Raw genomic sequence first — 13,257 nt, 5'->3', positions numbered from 1 at the left:
ATTTTCAAATTTAAAAATAATTTTCATTACAATTATTTAACGTACAATTTATTAGAGTACAACAGTCCTCCCATTTCAGACATTATGAAAATCTACTCAAACCTGGATCCTTTTATTGCATACATAATGAAAATAAGCATATGCAAGTAAATAGAGGAATTTGTAAATTGCATAAAATAATATTGGAAATAATGTTGGCAGACTTCAATTTAAGTAACAGCAACAGCTAGCTCCAAAGTGCAGAAAATATTAAAGCAAAAGTTGCATAAACACTCTAATATTAAATGTTTATGCTTTGAAGTTACTAATTCTATTAGAAGCTTAGATTACAAAAATCTGATTCTAAAGCCTTATTTATATAATAAAACACGTGTTAAAAACTGCTAAAATCGTGCAAAAACAGTGGAGAAAATGCTGGAATTGGCAAAACAGAACTGTTGAAAATGGCTAAAATTCTGGAGTCCGACATCATGACAGTTGTCATCATGCTGACTGTCATTAGCATGACGGTTATCATCCTACTGACGGGTCGTCCGTCATGCTTTTTTTTTACACTTGCCTCCTTCACTACGTTGACGGTTGTTGCTGGTCACCTCATGATGGCGTCATGGCAGGGCAAAGCCCGTCACGACAACCTGAAGTGCTCAATAATTAATCGTTTTTGCCATTTTTCACTATTTTTTCGTCACTGAGACTTCAACATGATCAGTACCTGAAATGCACAGCAGAAAACCAACATAACACCACAAAATGCACGAGTTTAACCTTAAAACTAGTGCAAATCGAGCTAAATAAACGATGCATTTTACATACTATAAGTGAAGAAACAACTTATAAATGAAAGGAAAACCTAAGGTATAGGTTGAACTAAATGGAGTGTCACACTCCCGATAATCCAACGTGCTTCTGAGATTGTACAAACTCTTAAGTGGAGTTTGATTCTTCCATCTTAGATAATTGATAGTTCAAAACGTAGGAGAGTAAATCCTGAAATAGGATGGAGGGAACGGATAAATGAATTCATATTCTCTCATATTTAATAATTAGTTATACAGAAAAATTAAGCAATTGATTCCATTTTTTAGTTGATATATTAAATATTAAATACAATCAACTACCATTCTTAACGAGTTAATATGTGAAACTTAACCATTTTTTGTTTATATTATATTTTAGATATTATATTCACCAAAATGAAAAGAAATTTCGAGGGTACTAAGACTTCTTAAAAATCTAAACATGTTGAGTCGATTTCTATTGACATTCTTCATTGATTATTATAAAAACTAAACTATGAAAAACAAAAATTGAGAACATATTTTTTCTGACAAATTTCAAACTCACTCGAAAGAAACGAAAGATGTGCCAAAAACTTTGAAGTTATAAAACAAGTTAGAATAAACTATTCATGGCGTTGACCACATATATATTCATTGGTTGTTTTCTTTTTTCTTATTCATACAATATGTATATTAAATAATTTGCAGAATCTGATGCCTTAACTATAAGAAAGACAAAAAAATTAAAATAATGGAAATTTCATCATCACAAGCTTTGAAAATTCCGTTATTAAGCTTCAATAGTAGTAAAATATAAATTATAAGCACATTGTGATGATTCCGAATCTTGAAAAAGCATATTATAGCCAAACTCATTGTTACATACTAATTATAAACACTCATGGTGTATTTAATATTTATCATATATTAAAATAATTTTATAGTAGAATTAATGGGTAAATTTTATCTGAAAATATTATCCTAATTTTTTATAAAGGTATATTCAATATTGACTATTTATTTTCTGAGACAAATGAGTAGTACTATGCATGTTCTAAATTATAAGTCCTTTTTTACTGTTTAAAAAATTTTTAAAAAATATTTAACTTTATACGAAAAAATAAATTATAAATTATTTTATAAAATTATCATTAATTTTTAACACAAGAAAGAAAAATTAAGGAATTTGAATAAAAGAGAGTAATAAGTAGTATGATAGAGAAAAAAACATAAATAGTTTATAAGTATTGTAAAGTAATTTTGAATTTTAATTTTTTTATAAAACGATTTATCACTTGAGATGCAAGAAATATTAATTAATTACTGTTGTATTTGAAAAATAAATGCAGCTAATAATTTATCTTTTCAACATTGTGCAAAAATTTTCATATGCTAGGCTGTTTGACACCAAAATAATTCCACCATTTTGACCATAGTTAAGCTGGTAGTTGTGTATGGACATCTGATTGTGAAATTCTAATAAGGGGACAACTTCTCTACCCATCACAAAAAATTGGATAGATAAGAATTCACCTTCTAATAATTAATCAATTAATATGATAGAAAAAAATCGACAACTAATAAAAAAACTAGAAGTATTGACACAACATCTTCAAAAGATATAATTAAAATCGAACCAAACTAAACCGCATCAACAACTCCAAAAAGTTATGATATACTTAAAAAGTTCAGAAAAAAAACTTCAAAAACATATGTAGCAACAACATAACCATAATCGCTACACGAGATATTGACACAACATCTTCACTCAAAACTTTATACATTAAATATAAGAATCACGTTCTTATATACCATTCATTTAGTTCATGTCTAGTTGATGTTAGATCAAACACTCAGAATTGATTTCCAATCATTAGATTTAGTTGCATGTGTTTGTACTTAGTACTAGAAACGATTTTGATCTAACGTTAATGATCCCAAAGACAAGGATGAGGTAAACTTGTCAGCATCAGACGGATTATTCCAAGGTAATATACCTTAGATAATCCTAAGTTGGCATATGTTGAACAGGCAGTAAAACTCTAGTAGTTATCGAGGACTAGGTAAACAATATTTTCATCTTGTCACTACTCTTATAAATAAAATTACTTTTATAATCTCAATTAGATTATACCCTTCATTTATATTATATATAACATTAATGAGCTCAGCGGTTTCATTCAGTTTTCCCTACATGCCATTTGGCATCCTCCTCTGAGAAATAACCAAATTAATCTGTTTCATCATCATCAGTAAGGTAACTACTATAAAACAACTTAATCACTCTTCTCTTTGTAACACTTTTTTCATGCTTACAATCACTTTTGCTAGCTTTCACTTATTACATCATTTCTATGCTAACATGTTTCATATTTGGTATGAGAATCTTTCTGGTATTTTCTCACAACATAAACATGTGTGTGGAACTCTATGTCATGAATTATTTGCTGACAATGATATTGCAATCACAGCAAGTGTTACATGCAATGCTCCTAGCTGATTAAGTCCTCTCATCAAGATTGTAATACACTCCACACTTCTCATTTCAAAAGGTATATATTATATGTCTCTCCAGCATAAAAGTGGTGAACCGTGTTTTTTCTATATTTAGCAACTTTTCCTTTAAGAAAAGAAAAATAATCTTGTTTAGAAGTTCATGTTAATTTCCTTAAATAATCAAACTTGTTTAACAACTTTCTTATGTTTTGGTAAACAATAAGATTAAGCGCTGTTAGCATTTTATCATATAAGTGATTATTTACAAAATATGGTTCTATTTGGATAAACAAACAGCTTATAAGTGCTAATGTATAAGCTTACATAAGTTATTTATATAGCAAATAATAAAATAATATTAAATTGTTTTTTTTATATGCTATAAGTTGTTTTCATGATATATCTTACAAAAGAGAATAAGCTGAAAAAAGCTTATGAAAAATATCGTAAGTTGTTTTCTTAAATTCTCTCAAATAATCTCACAAAACTTATGTGAGTACATAAACTCAAATAAGCTAATCCAAACGGGCTCTTTCTATAACAAAAATAAAACAAAGTTAAACTATTTTCATAAACTATTCTGGAGAGCTTATAGAAATAAGCTGAAAACAACTTACAAACATGTCATACGTTATTTCCGTAAGCTCTGTCACACAAGTGTTGATACCACTAGAAAAACTTAAATACGTCAATCCTAACAGGCTCTAATTTAGCAACTTCCCTTATTGCAATTCTTGCTAAATCCCCTTAAAAGTTGAATGCATTCATTGTAATAGTATTGATTTCAAAAGCTTTTGTATATTGCAGGTTTTGAATTTCAGAGATGGATCCTGAAAAATCAATAGAGGAACAATTCTCGAAGCTACATCCTTCATTGCCAGTAAACACCAGAATTGGAATAGTCGGTGCCGGTCCAAGTGGCATATCAGCTGCCTATGCATTGGCAAGGCTTGGTTACAATAATATCATTGTCTTGGAGAAACACCATGCAGTTGGTGGCATGTGTGAATCAGTAGAAATTGAAGGTACACTAGCTAGTAAAGACCGTTTATATATTTTATGGACTAAATTGATGGCTTATTAAAACAAATTACGAAAAAACAGTAACAAAAGGGTCCTTAATATGTTTATGCAGGAAAAGTTTATGACCTGGGTGGGCAAGTTCTGGCTGCAAGCAGTGCTCCTGTGATCTTTCACTTGGCAAAAGAGACTGGTTCTGCGCTAGAAGAATTGGACTCCCACAAGCTTGCTGTTATCGACACTTCCTCGGGAAAATACCAAGATATTAAAGTTGCTGATGATTATGTATCTGTTATTTCACTCACATTGAAAATCCAAGTTAGTCTTCTTATTCTGTTGTTAATCTTCATAAGTCTTCTAGTTCTGTTGTTAATCTTCATAAGAGATGACAATTGAAAGTTGAATACTGCTAATTCGTCTTGTGATATTCACAGGAAAAGATGGAGAATTCCGGTCGTTTTGGGATCCATGCTGTCAGTGAAGTTGCGGCAGACTTAACTCCGGAATATCTTGAGCGTCATGGACTCAAATCAGTTCCTAAATCTGTTGCATATAGTTATACTGCTTCAGGATATGGATTCATTCAAGACATGCCTTATGCCTACATTCATGAATTTACCAGAACATCCATGGCTGGAAAAATTCGACGATTTAAAGGTGGATACACAAGTCTTTGGCAGAAGATTGCTGAATCACTTCCTATAAAACTTCAATGTAACACTGAAGTGTTGGCAATAAGGCGTAATTCTGACAGTGTCACTGTTAATGTTAAGAGCTCAAATGAAATTGAAACTCTGGAGTTTGATAAGATTGTAGTCTCGGGTAACTTTCCATTAAAATATGGAAGAACTTATAGATCAGTGCCTTCAACTTGCATAGGTATGTAAATTTCTAACTTGACTGTTTGACCGTATTTACATATTATGTTTGTATATTGCTTCAGCCAGAAAGATATCTAATGAGTTTAAGTCGTGGCAGATTATGAAGCAGAGGTGATGGACGCTAGTGACATTGAAAAGGAGTTATTCAGCAAAGTAGAGACAAATGACTACTACACCACTGTTTTTAAGATCAAAGGGCTTGATCATATGCCCGTTGGATTTTATTATTTTAATGAATATATGGAAGATCCGAGTACGATCGGAAATCCAGTAGCCATGCAGAAGTTTTACGCCGACTCTGATATATTCTTGTTCTGGTCTTACGGAAACTCTTTTGATATTAAGGGGCCAACTATCACTGAGCTAGCAATCAAGGCAATAGAAGCAGTGGGAGGAGAAGTTGAGAGCTTCATACTTCAACGCCGCTTTAAGTATTTTCCTCATGTTAGCAGCCAAGGTATTTTATGGTTTCTATATTCCACATTCCCTCTTTTCAAGTAATAGGAAATCTAAATTTTTCATATTTGAATGCAGATATGAAAAACGGGTTCTATGAAAAGTTGGAATCAGAGCTCCAAGGTTCAAGGAATACATATTATGTCGGTGGACTTATGGCATTTGAGCTCACGGAGAGAAATTCTTCGTATGCCATGGCTCTTATGTGCAAGAACTTTGCAAATAGCAGTGATTTGCCGGTGTTTCCTTACACTAAGGTAATTTGGCATTTATATATTATTAGCTGGAATTGATTTGAATAATCTGGAATTTTGAGTACTTTTGTGCAGTCATGTTTTCCATATATACATGCACTTAAAAAAAGCATGTCTTATGCAGAGTTTGTTTCCCTTGCAAACCGAGTTTCAGAGAAAGGAACCTAAAGAGCTAGCTGAATTGCCCGGCGTGGAATTTCCCGATTTGCCTACTTTGAGTAGCTATTTAAAGCACTGGGGAACTCATCCAGTCACTCAAGACAGAACCCTTTATAGCTGGATAAATGAAGAAGGGATGGTGATAGGTAAGAGGACATACAGGGAGCAACATTTAAGAGCTTCTTGCATTGCAAGTAAGATCTTACAAAGCCATAAGCCGGTTATAAAACCTGGTGACAAGGTTCTTCTAGTCTATGTTCCCGGTCTAGATTTCATTGATGCATTCTTTGGATGCCTAAGAGCTAAAGTTATACCAGTTCCAGTTCTTCCCCCAGATCCCATGCAAAGAGGTGGACAAGCACTTTTAAAAATTGAGAACATTGCAAAATCATGTGGCATAGGGGCAATTTTATCAACAGTAGCTTATCACTCAGCAGTCCGTGCAGGTTTGGTGAAAAATTTCATCACATTGAAAAATGGGAAATCCTCAGCTCGGTGGCCAAGTCTTCCGTGGCTGCACACTGATACTTGGGTCAATAACTCAAGAAGTTCAGCTATGGAGGATCAATATAATGATCAGGTTGAATCTCAGCCTGGTGATATATGTTTCTTGCAGTTTACTTCAGGCTCAACCGGTGATGCTAAAGGAGTCATGATCACTCATGGAGGACTAATTCACAACGTGAAGCTGATGCAAAGTAAGTACAAGAGCACCTCAAGGACAGTACTGGTGAGTTGGCTTCCTCAGTATCATGACATGGGGTTGATTGGAGGACTTTTTACAGCTCTTGTCAGTGGTGGAACTGCGCTTCTGTTTTCGCCAATGACATTCATCAAGAAACCACTCTTATGGATAGAAACCATGAGCAAGTATCAAGCAACACACAGTGCTGGACCTAACTTTGCTTTTGAGTTAGTCATCCGAAGATTAGAGTCTACTGACAAGGATAAGCTTCAGAGTCTAGACCTTTCATCCATGATTTTTCTTATGGTTGCTGCTGAACCAGTGAGACAGAAGACATTGAAAAGATTTCTTGAGCTAACCGGTCCTTATGGCTTGTCTCAAAAGGCGATGGCTCCTGGATATGGCTTAGCAGAGAATTGTGTGTTTGTCAGTTGTGCATTTGGAGAAGGCAAACCTATTCTTGTTGACTGGCAAGGACGAGTTTGTTGTGGATATGTTCATCCAGGGAATGCAGACATTGACATCAGAATAGTTGATCCAGATGGCAGTGAAGAGCTTCGGGAAGATGGAAAGGAAGGTGAAATCTGGATCAGTAGTCCAAGTGCAGGAATAGGATACTGGGGGAAGGAAGAATTGAGTCAGAAAACTTTTCAAAATCAGCTTACGAACCATCCTGGACGTGTCTACACAAGAACTGGAGACTTGGGAAGGATAATAGATGGAAAACTATTCATCACTGGAAGAATCAAGGATCTTATCATTGTTGCTGGAAGAAATATCTATTCTTCAGATGTTGAAAAGACAGTCGAAAATTCGTCTGAATTTCTTCGTCCGGGATGTTGTGCTGTCATTGGTGTCCCTGAAGAAACTTTATCGGCAAAAGGGATTTCCTTGCCGGATGGTTCTGATCAGGTTGGCTTGGTTGTGATTGCAGAATTAAGAGATGGTAAACCAGTTAGCAAAGATGTGGTTGAAGATATTCAAGCACGTGTGGCCGAAGAACATGGAGTCAATGTTGCTTCTGTCAAGTTGATTAAGCCTAGAACCATCAGCAAGACTACATCAGGAAAAATTAAAAGATTCGAATGTCTCAAACAGTTTGCAGATGGAACACTGAATTTGGTACCACAACCTGTTCTGACAAAGAAAACACTGGTAAGGTCATTCACTACAGGAACATGTCAAGAAGGAAGGACGCCCCGGGCGCGGCTAGAGAAAAGTGCATCTCTAACTAGTCCAAGAATCAGTACCAAAGAAATTCTGGAGTTCTTGAAAAAGCTTATTTCTGAGCAGGCTGGAATCTCGGTAAGCAAAATCTCTGTGACAGACAACATGTCAACCTATGGAATTGATTCAATTGGTGTCGTGAAAGCAACTCAAAAACTCTCAGATTTCCTCGGAGTTCCAGTTGCAGCTATAGATGTTTTTAGTGCATCCTGCATTCAAGAATTAGCCAACTTCTCAGAGAAACTTCTGTTGAAGTCTCAACCTCACCATTTGAGCAATCCATCCTATGCTCCAGAAGATGAAACCGAATCTACTGAACTCGTCGTGGATGTGTCCAAGTCTCATCAATGGAGTATATATGCACTTCAAACCTTAGCACTTGTTTTCATTTCTATCCTTTTGGTTTCTCCTGCTTATCTAACCATCACTACTTTTCAAAGTCTCATCGCAAGTGTCGATAAGTCAGCGTATGGAACTCCTTGGTCAAACTATCTAATTTCACTTGCTTTGGCTCCGCTTTCTTGGATCCTTTGCATTGCTTCTACATGCATTTGCATTTCATTTTTCGGAAACTCTTTCTTGAGACCAAACTATGCTCTTACTCCTGAAATATCCATATATTCAATGGCCTTTGTCAAGTGGTGGGCACTTTATAAAAGCCAGGAAATTTCATCCAAAGTTCTGGCTACACACCTCAAAGGAACGGTGTTTCTGAAGTACTGGTTTGAGATACTTGGAGCAAGAATTGGATCCTCAGTTTTGCTTGACACAGTCGACATCACAGACCCGTCGCTGGTTTCAATTGGAGATGAAGCTGTCATTTCTGAAGGGGTTCTGGTTCAAAGCCATGAGGTTAAGAATGGAATTCTAAGTCTCCATCCTATTAGGATTGGCCGGAATTCTTCCATTGGACCGTATGCTGTTATTCAAAAAGGAAGTGTTGTTAAAGAAGGAGCTGAGATACAACCACTACAAAAGGTTGAAGGAGGCCAACATGTGCTCAAACCTACAAAGCTTAATAATGTTAAAGAGGTTAGTTCGGAGTACCAAAACATTTTATATCCTAATAGAATGCCTTATTGCTAAAAAATACATTCCATATAATAATTATCATGAATCATGATACAATAATTTTCTATTTTTATTTATTTCAGAATGCAGTGTTGCTCGTTACAACCAACAAAACTGAGTCTGAAGCTATATACCATTTTCTGGGGATTTACCTTGTTGGCTTTCTTAGTTCCCTTGCTGCAGCTATTACTTACTTCATGTATACATGGTTCTTCCAAAAAACCGCTTCATTCCAAAGTTTTTCATTTATGTGCATATGTGGAGCCTTCCATTGGATACCATTCACTATTACTGCATATGCTATCATGTTTTCTGATGTTCCATCAAATCCCATTGCCTTTTCCATTTCATTTGCATGTGCATACTTGCTTCATGGGCTCATACTCACCTCTCTCACCTGTTTTTTGACTCGTTTATTGAAAAGTCAAAATCAAACTCACTTCAAAACTTGGCTTCAAAACCAACTGACCCTTTCCTGCCACCTCAGATTTGCAAAGCTTCTCTCAGGAACAGAAGCCTTTTGTGTATACTTACGCCTTCTAGGTGCCAAAATTGGCAAGCATTGTTCCATTAGAGCCATCAATCCAGTTTCAAATCCTGAGTTAATGTCAATTGGTGATGGGGTTCATCTCGGTGACTTTTGCCGCATAATCACTGGGTTCAATTATTCCAATGGATATGCTTGTGGAAAAATAGAGGTTCAAGATAACTCAGTTGTAGGTAGTCAAAGTCTTATTCTCCCTGGTTCTCTTGTTGAAAAGAATGTGATTCTAGGTGCCCTTTCAGTTGCTCCAATGAACTCTATACTCCATGAAGGTAGTGTTTACATTGGATCTCAAACCCGAGTTACTATGAGGAACTCAGGAAGTGCTAATTTTGATGAAAGAATTGAGGAGATGGACATGGATTACAAGAAAATAGTTGCGAATTTGGCTGCAAATCTAGCTGCAACAACTATGAATGCTAAAGCAAGATATTTCCATCGCATTGGTGTTGGTGGAAAAGGGCAATTGAAAATATATGACAAACTTGAAGGTGTTCCAATGCACAAGATTTTTCGCCCTGGAAAAAGCTACCCTATCTTAGTAAGACATAGTAATAGCTTGAGTGCCGATGATGATGCAAGAATTGATGCACGCGGTGCTGCTTTGAGGATTCTTTCTGACGATAAACTTGTTACTGATTCTCCTCCTCCTACTCTCATTGACTTAACACTAAAAACAGGAAACGCGTTTTATGCTCGAACACTCTCTGATTTTGCAAGCTGGCTAGTGTGTGGACTTGCTGCAAGGGAAGAACTAGTGAAGGGTGCTCCACATGTTCGTGAAGCAGTGTGGAGTTCCCTTAGACATGCCGATTCATATGCCGAATTGCATTACTTCTCAAACTATTGCAGGCTCATGCGGTTCGAAGATGGACAACAAATGTATGTGAAATTCAAGTTAAGGCCATATGACACAAGCATCAATGAAGACAGAGGCAAAGTTATCCCAACAGGGATTCTTCCACCAGAGACAGGTGCTATTCCTAGAGACACAAATGATTCACGTCCTTTGCTTTTCCTTGCTGACGATTTTCAAAACCGTGTTAGTTCCTCAAATGGAGTTTGTTATGTTTTCCAAATTCAACTAAGACCAGTTCCAGACGACGAACAAGCCCGCGAGATTGCATTGGATTGTTCCAAACCATGGGATGAAAATCAATTCCCTTTCATTGATGTTGGAGAGATAAACATCAATGAGAATCTCTCAATGGAAGAATCACAGAAGCTCGAGTTCAATCCATATCTCAAAAGCAATGAATTGGATGTAATTTCAGCTACTTCCAACACACAAAGTGCTTCAATCGATCATGGCCGCTCATTAATCTACGAGATTTGTCAGCATGTCCGTAACAGACAACCACTCCCAGAAGCATGGAGAAACCTCGTACAACAATCCAATGTCAAGGTTGACTTATCCTGCTGTCCAATGGCATCATCACCACCACCATTACCTGAAAAAGAACCATTACAGAAAAACAAAACTCCACCAAAATTAACATTAACAAGAACATGGTATCAAACATTCTCAGCACTCTTCATTCAGCCATTTCTACAAACAGCTTTACCTCACATGGTAATTGGTCTATCCATCTTCCTTCCTCTGAACATGGTTGTTTATTTCAAGGATACCAAGAAACTCCCACTCCATTGGCTACTTCCATTCTTCTGGATCCTCTCAGGCTTCACAGCTGCATTATCATGTGTTATAGCAAAAAGGGTTCTTGTAGGAAAAAGGAAAAATGGCGAAACAATCCCAATATGGAGCAAAAGGATCATAATGGACACAACATGGCAAGCTATAAGAACACTAGTTGGTGACTATTTCATGGATATGACAAATGGGTCATTTTTGTTTCTGGTTTGGATGAAAATGATGGGTGCAGAAATTGAACTAGATGGTGGTACATATGTGGATAGCAATGGGGCAATGTTGAACCCTGAAATGGTGAAGATTGAGAGAGGTGGTTGTGTGGGAAGAGAGGCATTGTTGTTTGGGCATATATATGAAGGTGAGGAAGGTGGAATGGTGAAATATGGAGAGATTAAGATTGGGGAAGATGGGTTTGTGGGAAGTAGAAGTGTGGTTATGCCTGGTGTGGAAGTTGAGAGTGAGGGAAATCTTGGGGCTTTGTGTCTTGCTATGAAAGGTGAAATTGTTAGGTCAAGATAGATGTTATAATGTTTACTTTATGTAATGTAATGATTTCTCCTATATCTTATATATAAATAAAAGTTGAATATAATTCATTTGAATTTGAATAAATAGGTTTTAATTTTGAGATGTGGTGTGTGAATCATATAGTTTAATTTGTTTGTGCTGTATGATGATAAAATTTCATATCAAGGTTTCAAATGATGTGATATTGTTCATTACCTTGTAGCTATTAGGGGTGGAAATAGGCCAGGCCGATAACAGGGGCCTATAGGCTGGTCTATAAAGGCTCAGGCCAGGCCACACATTTTTTATAAATAGAAAAGGCCTAGGCCTTTTTATAAGCCTATTTAGTTAAAAAGACTAGGCCTCAGGCCCAAAAAAAAGCCTTTTAAGCCTTTCAGGCCGGCCTATTTAAAAAAATATGAATAATTTTGTTATTATCATTATGTTATGTGTTGTACTTTGAATTAAAATACATAAATAAAACTTGGTTATCTTAAAGAACTTTTGAAAATAAGATGAAAACACCTGATGAACATTGTTTTTATAAGTTCTCTTAAACAAGTAGTCTCCCAGAACTTATGCTAATAAGTAAGTTAAAATAAGTCAATGCAAATAAATTTTTAGTCTCTTGGTATTTTAGTTAGTTAGTCTATTTAAACATTACTTTAGTTAGTATGTCAAAATAAATAGGCTTTTATGTAGGCTAACAGGCTAACCAGGCCTTCGAAAAGGCTGGGCTCAGGCCTAAAAATAAGCCTACGACAGGCCACAGGCCAGGCTTAGGCTTCGATTTTTTTGACAGGTCAGGCCTAGGCTTGGCAAAGCCTAGCTCGGCCCAGCCTATTTCCACCCCTAAGCTATATCAAACATTGTAAATGTGTTTTCTCAAACTACTAGCTTTAACAAAGCTTTTTTCATGGAACCTTATTATGTTTTCTCTGTTAATAATGTGAATAATCATCCCAACCCATAAAAAAATCACTTGACATTCTAAGAACTCCTAAATTATTCTTCAAAGACAAACTAACTAGTAACGCTTAAGTCATTATTGTCCGAGAAAAATAAGGCATGATCATTATTAATAAAATTTGCATCAAGATTGAAAATGAAAATTGCTTTCTTCGTAAAGTTCATTTGGAGGAAAATGTTCTTTAAGACATGTGTAACCCCTGGATTGATGCCATCGTGGTCAAACTTTTAGACAAAAGCACTGGCTACCACACTATCAAGGACTGCCTCCAAAGAATTTGGAAATTGCAATGAGGGTTTGTAATCATAGATAACGATAATGTTTTTTCATGCTTAAGTTCGACCATGTTGCAGACAAAAAATGTGTTATTTCGCATGGTCCTTGTATGATCTTTAATCACTACCTCATCATCTTTCATTGAACACTAGAATTTTCTTCTCCTAACGCAAAGGTGGAAAGAACTATAGTTTGGGTTCGCTTTCCAGAATTAAATTTGGTTTATTATGATGAAAGCTTCATGCTAACCATGGCCTCTACCATAGGATGTTTGATTAAAG

At 35.7% G+C, this 13,257-nt stretch overlaps 1 protein-coding gene across 1 annotated transcript; it reads left to right on the top strand.

The window, feature by feature from the left end:
- The first annotated feature begins 2,990 nt into the window (after positions 1-2,990).
- Positions 2,991-11,832, top strand: LOC131621851 (uncharacterized). Its single transcript, XM_058892893.1, has 8 exons — positions 2,991-3,331; positions 4,083-4,300; positions 4,411-4,613; positions 4,730-5,174; positions 5,274-5,633; positions 5,711-5,889; positions 6,011-8,989; positions 9,112-11,832. The coding sequence occupies exons 2-8, from the start codon at positions 4,099-4,101 to the stop codon at positions 11,740-11,742; spliced, it is 6,999 nt and encodes a 2,332-aa protein (XP_058748876.1). The 5' UTR covers positions 2,991-3,331; positions 4,083-4,098; the 3' UTR covers positions 11,743-11,832.
- The last annotated feature ends 1,425 nt before the right edge of the window (positions 11,833-13,257 follow it).

This window comes from Vicia villosa, unplaced genomic scaffold (assembly GCF_029867415.1).
Source record: "Vicia villosa cultivar HV-30 ecotype Madison, WI unplaced genomic scaffold, Vvil1.0 ctg.000011F_1_1, whole genome shotgun sequence".
Taxonomy (NCBI): Eukaryota; Viridiplantae; Streptophyta; class Magnoliopsida; order Fabales; family Fabaceae; genus Vicia; species Vicia villosa.
This window is presented reverse-complemented; position numbering and strand designations above follow the sequence as displayed.

What these genes read in the sequence shown, in the direction of transcription:
- LOC131621851 (XM_058892893.1), top strand. Translation starts at nt 4,099, where the DNA reads ATGGATCCTGAAAAATCAATAGAGGAACAATTCTCGAAGCTACATCCT. An exon ending in TGAATCAGTAGAAATTGAAG is followed by an intron (nt 4,301 to 4,410) that starts GTACACTAGCTA and finishes ATGTTTATGCAG; the next exon opens with GAAAAGTTTATGACCTGGGT. An exon ending in AGTGCCTTCAACTTGCATAG is followed by an intron (nt 5,175 to 5,273) that starts GTATGTAAATTT and finishes AAGTCGTGGCAG; the next exon opens with ATTATGAAGCAGAGGTGATG.